Raw genomic sequence first — 13,366 nt, 5'->3', positions numbered from 1 at the left:
AGCTGTTGGGCCTCTCATTCTGACGGCACCCATTCACTGCAGAGGATCCATCGGTGAGCAAGTGATATGAAGCTAAATTTCTCCAAATCTGTTCCCATGAAGAAACAAACTCATCTACATCTCGGATGGCCTGAGGGTGAGTACATCAGCTAATTTTCATTTTTGGGTGAGCTATTCCTTTAACTGGATGCAAATGCAATTGAGTTGTGTGAGATGGAAGTACCATCTATTTTGTCATAATGTTGACAATACATTGAAAATTAGTTTTTTATAAATTTGCAATGGACAGAGGACATCTTCTCAACAATTTTTGTCTGAACTAACAACAATCAGGTACAAAACAGTATGACATGTTAAATGGGCTGTACTTCAATCCCTCACAGCCTTGTTTTTATTTGCATCTACTCAAAACAGTCCCATGTATCTCATTACAAGATGATCTTCGTTCCTTGTTATTCCTTTACACGCTTGTTGCACTTACAACAGATAATAGTGACATTATTTCATCCAGGTTGACTTACCCTTTCCCTTTTAATAGATCTGGGGCTGTCCGGGAAAACAGCTTCATTTGCTTTGTCTCATCGTGAACACCTCTTTTTACCCCCAAAATGAGACATAATAAAACAAGTTAATGAGCAACACGTGTACTTACACAAACATGTTTAATCCACACCAGTGTCATTTTAGTATCATTTACTGTATATACTATTATAGTATTTATTAATATTTTGAATTAGCTTTCATTTTCATAATTTCAGTTTTCTTTATTTAAAGTTTTAGCGCTGTTGTAATTGCTATTAGTTTTTTTTTTTAAGATTTTGATTTAGCTTTCATTTTTTTATTTCAATTTTAGTTTTAGTACTTCAATTTAATTCTTATTTCAGTTAGTTTCCAAGAAAACATTTCAAATTTTCATTTAAGTACGATAGCAGCCTGTCTGACTGAACAGAGAAATAAAAGCATAACAGACATAACAAAAAAAGAAACAAAGCCTTCATGATGTGAGGTGAAGCTTGAATGCATTAAGCTCAGATTTATGCTTGTACATATACTCCTATTGAACGTGTGGTACAGTAACAGACTCACGTTTTGCTGGAGTAAGGGTTTCCTGAGGAAGGCATGGAGTGAGAGAGCATGTATTCATTTCCACTGGTCACAGGTCTAGGAGGCCTGGAGGTAATGCAAACAATAATTGTGGCGCTGCGATAAAAGTGTGTCCGTCTGCATAGTGTCAAACATATCAGTGCGTCTAAGATTAGTTTCCCCCCATCAAAATATTGTGAAATCATATAATATATGAGAATATATGACTCCTCATCTCACTTTACTTACCATGTGTCCCTGTTTCGCAGCATAAAAGCAAAAAAACACAAGGCAGGACAACGTTAGCATGCACAATTTCTGTTACATTCAGCGTAATCCAGTCAATCATTTTACACTAAAGAGGATTATTCCAGCAAAATGTGTTGAATATGGTCATGTCTGAGTTTACATACCCAACATGAGTGAAGTTGAGCGGTTTCTCAGGGTTATCGGAGAACATCGGGTAAGGAGGCTCTCGACTGGTGGCACAACTCAGAGATTTACTGAGAGCGTCTGACAACTTCTTAGCTGGAGATTTCTGGAGCAAAATAAAGTACTGTACTGAACCAGAAGAGAATATATTTATAAAAATATCCATGAATATGTTTAACCATATAATGAAAAACAGGATTTTCTTTGCTCTTTTTAAATAAATATAAATGTTTATGTAGAAATACTCAAAGAATATCATAAGAGAGATTACTGACATATAGAGGTCTTAAAGGTACAGTAACTAATAATAAATGTTTAATTATAATAGTCAGAGACAGGGTGGAAAATGGTCATGTAAAACAAATTATTTACCTAAAAACAAATTTTGTGTAAAATAAGTGTTTATTTATTTTCAGCAATTTTTGCATATTTCATTTGGCTGTAGATCAAAATCTGTAAGATTTGTTTGAAGAAATTAATACTTTTATTCAGCAAGGATGCATTATATTGCTCGAATGTGACACTAAAGACATTTATAATGTTACAAATAAATGCTGTTCTTTTGAACTTTCTATCATCAGAAAATTTTGAAAAGATGCAACATGAAGTATCATGAAATGTATGTTTCTTGAACAGCAAATCAGCATATTGGAATTATTTCTGAAGGATCATGTGACACTGAAGACTGGAGTAATGATGCTGAAAATTCAGCTTTGCATCACAGGAATAAATTACATTTTACAATATATTCAAATAGAAAACAGTTATTTTAAATAGAAATAATATAACGATTTTAATAATGATTACTGTATTTTTGATCAAATAAATGCAGCATTGCTGAGCGTTTCTTTCAAAAAAACATTTTAAAATTCTTCCCGACCCCAAACACAAGTTAACTTAACTAAAATCTAAAAGTACTTTAGAGAAGAAAAGTAAATGTTACCAAAGTGGCAAATTCAGAGCTCAGAGTTGAAATTAGACTGGTGTCAGGACATTTAGTATAAAGGCATACAGTGATTTGACAGTGATTTTTGGCATACATCGTCAAAGGCTAAAGTCTGCTTGGATGACAGGACTCATGCCGCCACTGCCACTGTCACGTTCCCACATGGCCGTTCACCTACCCATGACATGTACTCCTTCATCTGGTGCTGGTTGCTATGGCTGCCCGAGGCATGGCCCCTCCAGAAACACTCTTGGCAGAGTTGATAATTATCACATTGTTGACACCGGTAGCGGAATCCCATCATGCTCTGGCTGTGGCAGTAGGAGCACTCCACAGGATGGAAGACTAGAGAAGAGATAAGCAAAATCAAGTCAACACTACTAACTGAACGCTGTCACAATATTTGTCATTCATTTAGGTTCTGAATGGCTGAAGGAAGTACTAACATATCACTAAGCCATATGTATGGTTTGCTACAAAAATGAAATAAACATGCTTAAAACGCACCGTTCTCAACGTTTGCCAGCCGATGCATCAGCGGTAACCAAACCAGACACTGAGGAGGAGGATCCGACATGAATGTGTCAAGAAACACATTGAGCGAGACCTTTTTCTGAGGAGGGACAGCAGTTAGTATACAAATGAATCAATAAATACCATGTGTGTACAAGAGAAAAACAGTTTGTTTGTTTGTTTTTTTCTCAAGAAATTGTGAATTGCAAATGCTGTTGCTGTTCCTATGCATTTGAAACTGGGTGGTTGCTGGTTATTGCCAGGGTGTTGCTTATTATTTTCACCTGTTTTATTGTCTGCCCTGCAAAAAATGTACGCTAACGTTTAAAAGTTTGTGGTCGGTAAGATATCTTAATGTTTAGCTGAATTTTCAGCATCATTACTCCAGTCTTCAGTGTCACATGATCCTTCAGAAATCATTCTAATATGCTGATTTGCTGCTCAACAAACATTTTTTATTATCAGTGTTGAAGACGGTTGCACTGCTTCATATTTTTGTGCAAAACTTGATATTTTTCTTTCATGAATAAAAGGTTCACATAAACAGAATCACTTTTAACATTATAAATGTCTTTACTGTCACTTTTGATCAATTTAATGTGTCCCTGTTGAATAAAAGTATTAATTTATTAAAAAAATAAAAAAATAAAAATCATACTGACCCCAAACATTTGAACAGTTGTGTCTGATAGCTTTATGCATGAAATCATTTAAAAAAATAATCACAAACCTCTTGTGGAAAGCAGGTTCTTGTGGACTGCTCAGTGTACCCAAAAGATGGTCCCTCAAAAACCGTCATGGGCAGTTTCAGCACCTCCCTTAGGAACTGGTCAAACTGCGAGTATATCATCACTCCGTTTGGGTCCGATATCTGTGAAAATACATCTTGTGGAACAAAAAGATGAGCATCAGGAGTGATCAGTTTCATTTTTAAAAATAAACTATGTTAAATTAGATCCAGGTAGATTTTAATAACTTAATAATAAACGCATTTTGCAGGCAGGAAGAATGATTTCTGAAGGATCATGTGACACTGAAGACTGGAGTAATGATGCTGAAAATTCAGCTTTGCATCACAGGAATAAATTACATTTGACAAAATATATTAAAAAAAAAAGTTTTTTTTATTGTAATAATATTTCACAATAAAACAGTTTGTACTGTATTTTTGATCAAATAAATGCAGCCTTGGTGAGCATAAGAGGCTTCTTTCAAAAACATTTAAAAAATCATCCCAACCCCGAATTTTTTAACAGTAGTGTAGTCTAAAGTTTTATTACTAGGAACGACTCACCGGAAAAGAGGGGAAAAGTTTTAGCTACACTGCCAAGGTCATAAGAGGCGAATATGCCTCGTGGTTAGAAGTGACTTTCAAGTAATGACAGCTGCTCTGACCTTTAAAATGATGATAGAATGAGTCCATTCACTTAAGCGCCCATTAATCAGCATCAAAGCATTGAACACACATCAGTTCAAAGGCAAATCCAAAGTGAAACTTACATCTTAGTTTATCCAAAATCTTCCCTCCACAGAGGGCAGCCAGGGCCATCTTCACCACAAAAACCGACATCTTTCCCACACCTTCCCTAAAAAAGACATAATCGTCAACTCACACATTTAAACGGTCAGCAGTTTAAGTGAAGATTATGAACAGTCCTCATGTACAGGAAGTGAAGCTTCAGATTAACTTTTTTCTTTCTACTCTTAAAGGGGTCATATGATGCTGCTAAAAAGAACAAGCCGTTTTAGGTAGGTGTGGCTGACTCTTAACTTTTATAAAAAATATCTCTTTGGATTTGAGACTTTAGTCTTTGCAACTTTACAGATCTTCTTTACACACCAAGAGCTTGTAACACTCCAAAGAGAAAGGAAAAATTGAAATCGCATCATATGACCCCTTTAACGAAATGTCATACTATATGCCATACATTAAGACAGATTTAAGGCAGCTCTGCAGGGTTTCTTACGGGTTGTAGGCCGCTAAAAGGAAGTTGAGGAGGTACGAGATGGACTGGTCTACATTGATCTGGTGGGTTGTGGGCAAGCGCTTGTTCAGGTGGTAATAGATGGTGGACAGTATTGCTTGCAAATGTGACACTGAGAACTCTGTGTTGAGGTCCATGGAGTTGAGTCTGTTTTCCCGGAAAACCTCTATAATATTCCAGATATCCAACAAATGCACTGCGAGAAGTGAAGAACAAATGGCAACATCATTTCCAAAGACTAAAGTTACAGTAAATACTAAAAAAAAAGTTGTATTCAGAACAATGGACATTCAGAACGTTTGTGTGAAAAACACTTACTAATGTTAACATAATGTACTTTTTTTTTTTTTGCATTAAAACACCCTCATACTTACAATTGCACCTCTTCTGAATGAATCTCAGTTTGCATGCTGTCCTATACGTGGACAATCTGATAGAGTCCAGATCTAGTGCACCTGTGAGATGAAAACATCACATCTAATGAAAGTACAGTACATGTCCAAACATGCAGCTTAAATATAGCCTGAGACATTTTAGCTGGTGTTTAGGTGGCTATGGCCAGTGGTCAAAAGCCCAAAACCTCTCTAAAACCAGCAAAACAGACTAGACTAAACAGCTTGTCTAGGTTGAAAGACCAGATAACCACCTTAGGCTGGTTGAAGATGTTTTTCTCAACAGGGAAATCCATTCAGAGAAATGTTAGCTTGACTACCATTCAAAAAGTTGGGAGTCAGTAAGATTTTTGTAATGTTTTTGAAAGAAGTCTCTTTTGCTCATCAAGGCTGCATTTATTTGAGCAAAATACAGTAAAAAAATAGCAATACTGTGAAATATTATTACAATTTAAAACTGTTTTCCATTTGAATATATTCCAAAATGTAATTTATTTCTATGATGCAAAGCTGAATTTTCAGCATCATTACTCCAGTCTTCTGTGTCACATGATCCTTCAGAAATCATTCTAACATGCTGATTTGCTGCTCAAGAAACATTTCTGATTATTATCAGTGTTGAAAATAGTTGTTCTGCTTAATTTGGTGGAAACCATGATGCATGTTCTTCAGGATTGTTTGATGAGCAGCATTTATTTGAAATAGAGATCTTCTGTAACACAGTGAATGTCTTTATCTATCACTATTGATCAATTTAATGCACCCTTGCTGAATCAAAATGTACTAATTTCTTTAAACTTATCAACATGTTTACCATCATATCGTAGCTTGAGTATGGAGTATAACAGAGAAATACATACGCATTTCAGCAAACAGTTGTCTTCTGTCTGCCATGGCGCTGCTGTTGCGGCCTGACTCTTCAATCATTCTGCGAAACATCACACACACAGAAAACAAAAGGACAGTGTGACAGGCGTCCCACAGCTGTGAAGGCAAACTGGAGACTTTTTGAGGAATCAGTCTTCAGATTTGCATAAAGTTAATTAACTATTATTGTGGGTAAAACAACATCTATAATGTATTACATCATTCTCCAAAGTTTTGAGCCGTTAATCCATCAAAACTCCACTGCAAATTTTATAAAACTGATCAAAAAAATGCAGTTCTCAAAATAAAACTACAAATACACACCAAAATGCACAAACTATCCATGCTGCATCTGCCTAATTTGGTTTGCATCTATCAAAAGACAGATACATTTGCAACAAAATAGTGAGTTTGATTGGACACACAACACTGACGTCAACAACAAAAGATATGGGAAGCATTTTCTCCTCCCTTTTAAAAGTTGATGAGACTATTTACTTTGCTATCCTAAATATACACAATTATATTGTTAGTTGCATTTCATTATTTGTACTGTATTTAAAGCATTGTGTGTTTCCCAGCTGTTTGCAAACCTACCAGAACAGACCTGTGACCCACCTCTGTATTAATATAAAAAGACATTGGTGTAATTCATGTGTTTATCTCCCATTCTTCTTCCACAGAGACCTTTTGTTATGATTCACATTACAGACAGTAACAGAGGTTTTGGACTCCACTTGTGACCTTGATTAAAAATAACATTTAGAAGATCACTGCCTTGTGGCATTCAGTATAATACTGTCTCATTTTACTGAGGAAACGGCTGTATCATCTAGTACAGGGGTGCCCAAACTCGGTCCTGGAGGGCCGGTGTTTTGCAGAGTTTAGCTCCAACCCCAATTAAACACACCTGAACCAGCTAATCAAGCTCTTATAGGCATACTAGAAACTTACCAGCAGGTGTGTTGAGGCAAGTTGGAGCTAAACTCTGCAGGACACCGGCCCTCCAGGACTGAGTTTGGGCACCCCTGATCTAGTACAACAAATATACAGAGCTAAAATAATTTATACAACAATTAAATTCTCGAATCTGAAAGTCTTGATTTTGAAATTGTACAAAGTTTTTGGGCATGGTACAATGGTAATTCCTTGACATACTTTGGAATAGTTCATGTAAATATGTACATGATAAATAGGGCAATTATTCAGTATGATGGTATATATAAAAAGCATCATACACTGAAAAACAATTGGTATAGAAACAATTTTACTCAGAAATTTATAGTAAATTCCACAAATAATTACAAAGAACATGTCAAATTTTGAAGTAGAAAGACTGAAATAGTATTTTTTGTAAAATGTATTCCAATAATCTTTGGGGTTGGTATTTTTAATGTTTGCAAAAGAAGTCTCTTATGCTCAGCAAGACTGTGCTTATTTGATCAAAAAATAAAATACAGTAAAACAGTAATATTGTGAATTATAAATATATAATTTTTGTATTTTCCTTCATAAATCATTCTAATATGCTGATTTGGTGCTCAAGAATCATGCAGCTTAATATTTTTGTGGAAAATGTTTTTTGTGTGGAAGATAATTTTTTTTGTGGAAGATTCTATATTGAATATAAACATTATGAATTTCTTTACTGTCACTTTTTATCAATTTAATCCATCCTTGCTGAATAAAAGTATGAATTTCTTTTAAAAAATCCTGCCAACCCTGAACATTTGAATGGTAGTGTACAGTATATACTGTATTTACAGCCACAATACTTTTTTGTAAGGTGAAAAGTCGTATATGCAACCAATGTCTTAGTAAATTGATTTTTACTATCATAAACTTAAATGACATGCACTAACAATGATTGCATTTTATGAAAACTCACAAAAATTGCTTTTAAATTGCTCTGAGGAAACGTTAAAATCCTCTTCAAAACAGCACCTGGATTTAAACCGTAAGAGAAACATGAAGTTGGTCTACTAGAGAAGTTAAACTCCCTCCTTCACAAAGCTTTGAATGCTCAATTAACTTTAAGGAATGTTCAATCACAATCCTAGAGATCCAAGAGTTCAGCACAACACGGGGACAAAGCGCTACACATCCAGCCATCGATATCAAATTCACCTGCGGATGTGAAAAATATCCAGAATGCACTGCAAAAAATGAATCCATCAGTAACGTGACACTAATCTACCCTATTGAACTCACATCAGAGATAAACAAGCTGCCACAGCGTAATTAAGCGTAATTTAGTGTTTTGGTTCACTGTTTCAACACCGCATCTATCATGTTAAACCAAATGGAAGAGATCTAAACAAACTAATGCTATAAAAAGAACCAAACTATCACAAAAAAATCGAAGGAAAATCCAAAGCAGATACCCTTCGGAAAGCACCATGGTCCTCTTCTCGCTTAGTTATGAGCAACCACAACGAGTCCACAACTTTTAATAATGCTTTTCGTCAGGTCGAAACACAACAAAAACGGCCCATAGAGTTCTTGGCAGCCGACTGAAATAAGAACCCGTCAGGATCCAGCATGTGTCGCCTCTATCTTTAACTTCCAATGCGCGAGACTCACATTCTTGTTGGGCTTAGACGGCTGATTCAGATCTGGTTGCAAGTTTGTGCCGTCTCCTAACCCTAGGCCTGGTCTGTCTCCTGACCCTAGGCCTGGTCCTGCCTTGTTTGCAGTTTAAAGACTCTCTGTGTGAAATTATTAGGCAAAATGATGAGGCTACGCAAGAATGGCTTGCTAGAGAGGACTGTAATTCAAGCCCTCTAATGGGACATTTCTAGAGAGATTCCATATTTCACAGAGTCGGTCTTCTAATCTTTTTCTCTCTCTTTTTCTCCTTTTATTGTGGCTCTGGGATCTCCGAGCCTATAAATATCCTTTTGGACAGTCAGTGGCATCCAGGCATTTTGAGCCCGACTCCATTTTTTGTCTCTCTGTGGGTGATTTATTTAGTAGGGCAGGTTGAATGAACAACATGAAATTGTGTTTTATGATTTGGCTCACGCTTGAAGGCGATTGGCATATAAGGCGTACAGATCTGACCTCGAGGACAAAGTCATGTTCTACATAAAGCAGCTGTTCAGAGTATCTTCACCAAGTAATTAGCACTGGATTACTCACATTAAACCGTCTGTGGGAGTAACTGATAGCAGATAATGCTACTGCATTTTTACAGAACCACATAATGCATCTATTTGAGAAACGCCATTGCTAGATAACAGACAAAGCTGACATTAATACAGGCTAAAATTTAATATATTCATAAGGCTGCCAAACAACGTAAAAAAATACACAGAAATACACACACACACACACACACACACACACACACACACACATATATATATATATATATATATATATATATAAACTATTATATATTTGTGTTTTTATATTTATTATATTATATATGTGACCCTGGACCACAAAACCAGTCATAAGGGTCAATTTTTCAAAATTGAGATTTATACATCATCTGAAAGCTGAATAAATAAGCTTTCCATTGATGTATGGATTGTTAGGATAGGACAATATTTGGTCGAGATACAACTATTTGGAAATCTGGAATCTGAGGGTGCAAAAAAATCTAAATATTGAGAAAATCGCCTTTAAAGTTGTCCAAATGAAGTCCTTAGCAATGCATATTACTAATCAGAAATTAAGTTTTGATATATTTACAGTAGGAAATTTACTAAATATATTCATGGAACATGATCTTTACTTAATATCCTAATGATTTTTGGCATAAAAGAAAAATCTATAATTTTGACCCATACAATGTATGTTTGGCTATTGCTACAAATATACCCCAGCGACTTAAGACTGGTTTTGTGCTCCAGGGTCACATATGTGAATTCTTATATTTTTCTGCATTTTGCTTTGCATATACATTATCAATTAAACTATTATACTTATAATAATACATATACGCATATGGTTTCACAGGTAAATCACATTTTAGCCATTATTTATGCATTAATAAAATATGCAGTTTATGGAAATATCAATCAATTTCAATGTCTGAATGAAACGAGATTTTGTTTACTTTTGCACATTTAGTCCTGTCTTGGGTTGCTGTGAAAGCTGTGTGAATTGGATTCCATGAGAACTCTATCCGCAGCAAAGTAAACCATTACTCAACCTAACTGCTTTTTCCACCAATCAGACACAGTAACTGCCTGTATGCTGCACTGATTGTCATGGTACCACCATGAAGCAGCACAGAACTCTGGGTAAAGTCTCCCAGCCCATTCAGACTGTGATTTACATGTACATGTTTACAGGAAAGTCTTTCTAATGTCATCTTCTCATTCGTCTCCATTTGTTTTATGCATCTAATTAGATGAATTAATATAACGATGCACTTCAAAAACAACATGCAGTCTAGTTTCATAGCATTATATGGCATAGCAAATAAAGAAATAACTTTTATGAACACATATTGACTTTCTGTGCATGCAGAACTTACTATAACCTATTTTCCAAATGTCTTACTATTCAAATTTCACTTAAAGTGCAGAAAATACAAATCAAATGCCAACACTGTTTATGTTTACAATATAAAGTCCGTTTGTAAGATAGGTATTCGTTGAAATTGTATGAGATGAAACAGTAAACCAACATACACCGCATATAAAATACTCAATCAAATGCATGCAATTATATAAATATATTATGCATGCATAAATAAGCAGAATTTATAGGTACTTATTTAACCAAAATCACTATATTTAATATAATATTTCATAGTTTTGGCATTGCAGCAGATGGTTTAGGACATAATGTTCCAGACACACACTATTATTAATATCATACTTGCAGAATCTGCATGATGCCTGTTAGTAGTAGACTGTGGAGCGTTTACAATGAGGCGTCTGGAGCTCTGTGCACTTGCTACTCACCAAATGCCTGTCATCGCCAAAACGGGGTTCAATTCAGCTCCTCTGCGTTCACTGTAGCCCATCTGCGCTAAAACGACGCGCTTTATCGACGATAATCTCGGCGTTTGAATACAAAAGTCTGTTTTCGTTCGCATTAGACTCGCAAAGGGCGGCGCGGAGCTCTGCTGCTCATTTGCTTTGATGTGACGTAATGCGCCTCTCGCGATGACGTAATGCGGAATCTCTCCGCTGAACACATCCATCGGTGCTCTGCGGAAATATTAATAAATATTAGTCAATTAAAATTTTTTTGCATTATATTTGTTACATTTTAAGTAAAATTTGATGTGGCAAAATGTTATGAGCAAATAATTTGTGGGACAAATGTATTATAAATACGAAAAATACTAAAAGTAAAATATCACAACAACGAAAATGTGCTCTTATTTAATTTAATTTATTTTGTGCATATATATTTATAAAGTAAAAATGCTATGTTGTTTATATATAGCAGTATTGAAGCAGTGTTTTTTTTTCACTGTGGCGCAATGGTCCTAAAACTGTTCATTACCCATACCCGGAATATACTTAATACGTGATTGTATTCACCATTCAACATCAAAACCTTCGCAACCCTGAAAGGCTTTTTTTCACTTTCTCAGTTTTGTCTATTGTGTCAGTGGTGAATGAAGGCCTTGCTGTTGCCTAGTAACCACGCGCGCACTGTGAAAGCTGGGGGGGGGGGGCTGGAAACAAAGTCTGAAACGGGCCGCGACGTGACACAGTGGCGAGATATGTGTCAACATTTATCATATCGCGCTTGATGGGTCAAAATTCAAATAAATGTCATCAATGGCTCAACGTGCAGCGCTTTAGCAGCGAATAATGTAAGTAGTCAAACCTGTTATGTTGCTGTAGTCAGCTGATACATGCGACTATTAGCCTTGTTTAACCTGCGTTCATTACTAATTAACTTAAGATAACTGTTTATTTTGTGCAGACGGTAGTTAAACAGCTGTTTTGATTAATGTCAATGTATGATCGTTCTATATAAAGCCAATGTCGACCACATAAAAATCTTTTAAAAAATAACAAAAACTTAAAAAAAAAATCACAGTAAGTTACCATAGTAATGCTTTTTGATATCATCAAGCTTAGAGAAGCATTGGTTTTAATAGTATGTGATCATGATACATTCAGTCATTGATTTTGATTTTCATAGATGTTTTTTGAGAGATGCCTGACATAAAGTTACTCAAGTTTCCTTCAAGTAAAGGAGCATTCTTACAAGGTAAAGTGCAGTATTGTTTAACAATATTATTTGCTAAGCACGGAGTATATAGGGATCAGGATCCTTGATATATTTTCCTAAGCATCCTAAAAGACAACAAGAAATCAGAACTGTCTATTTACTGTCTTAATGCATGTTTTTGGTCTTATTTTGAACATTTAATCCGTGCACGTTATTCTAAACAAAAAAATAATAATTGTCTTCACAATTTTCTACCATTCTTCACTTGGATAAAAAGCCCACCCTTTTCTATTCTGTATGCTGTTTCACTCTAAAATATGTCAGAATGTGGAAGTAAAATGGGTTGTGCATGCCATTTTATGTTGACCTTTAAAGGAATAGTTCACCCAAAAATGAAAATTTGCTGAAAATGTACTCACCCTCAGGCCAAACAAGGTGTAGATGAGTTTGTTTCCTCATGGGAACAGATCTGGAGCAATTTAGCATTACATCACTTGCTCACCAATGGATCATCTGCAGTGAATGGGTGCCGTCAGAATGAGAGTCCAAACAGCTGATAAAAACATCACAATAATCCACAAGTAATCCACACCACTCCAGTCCAGCAATAAATGTCTTGGTGAAAAGCTGCCAAAATACAAATCCATAATCCATAACAACACTTCCTCCAGTGAAATAGTCCATCCCTTGTTGTCCTCTTTTTGCTTGTAAACAGTGCTTGATCTGTGCATATTTCTCTCGATTCAGATGAGACTGCTTTTTCACTGGGAAAAGCAATATTATAAACAGAGGACTGTTTTGAAGTTAAAAACATCTTAATGATGGATTTGTTTCTTACAAACGTGGCTTTTGGCTTCACAAGACATTAATTGCTGGACTGGAGTGGTGTGGATTACTTGTGAATTATTGTGATGTGTTTATCAGCTGTTTGGACTCATTCTGACGGCACCCATTCACTGCAGAGGATCCATTGGTGAGCAAGAGATGTAATGCTA

General features: G+C 35.6%; 1 protein-coding gene across 5 annotated transcripts in view; it reads right to left on the bottom strand.

Moving 5' to 3' along the window:
- The window catches only part of LOC107677311 (dystrobrevin alpha-like), a 20,687-nt gene extending 9,370 nt beyond the window's left edge, over nt 1–11,317 (bottom strand). For 3 of the 5 annotated variants that reach the window (XM_016472181.1, XM_016472185.1, XM_016472186.1), the window contains exons 1-12: nt 8,603–8,678; nt 6,212–6,279; nt 5,334–5,414; nt 4,942–5,155; nt 4,475–4,560; nt 3,705–3,859; nt 2,969–3,074; nt 2,640–2,806; nt 1,497–1,621; nt 1,333–1,341; nt 1,087–1,170; nt 522–593 (exon numbers count right to left, since the gene is read on the bottom strand). In XM_016472181.1, the coding sequence (XP_016327667.1) occupies nt 522–593; nt 1,087–1,170; nt 1,333–1,341; nt 1,497–1,621; nt 2,640–2,806; nt 2,969–3,074; nt 3,705–3,859; nt 4,475–4,560; nt 4,942–5,155; nt 5,334–5,414; nt 6,212–6,279; nt 8,603–8,619 (1,184 nt within the window). In that variant the 5' untranslated portion in view covers nt 8,620–8,678. Of the gene's footprint in view, nt 1–521; nt 594–1,086; nt 1,171–1,332; nt 1,342–1,496; nt 1,622–2,639; nt 2,807–2,968; nt 3,075–3,704; nt 3,860–4,474; nt 4,561–4,941; nt 5,156–5,333; nt 5,415–6,211; nt 6,280–8,602; nt 8,679–11,054; nt 11,109–11,140 lie in introns of those variants that run through there. The other 2 variants (XM_016472182.1, XM_016472183.1) reach the window with 2 other exon arrangements.
- Between the last annotated feature and the right edge of the window lie 2,049 nt (nt 11,318–13,366).

Source organism: Sinocyclocheilus anshuiensis, unplaced genomic scaffold, assembly GCF_001515605.1.
Source record: "Sinocyclocheilus anshuiensis isolate Anshui unplaced genomic scaffold, SAMN03320099.WGS_v1.1 scaffold392, whole genome shotgun sequence".
Taxonomy (NCBI): Eukaryota; Metazoa; Chordata; class Actinopteri; order Cypriniformes; family Cyprinidae; genus Sinocyclocheilus; species Sinocyclocheilus anshuiensis.
The sequence above is the reverse complement of the archived record's forward strand: the minus strand, read 5'-3'. Positions and strand labels throughout refer to the sequence as shown.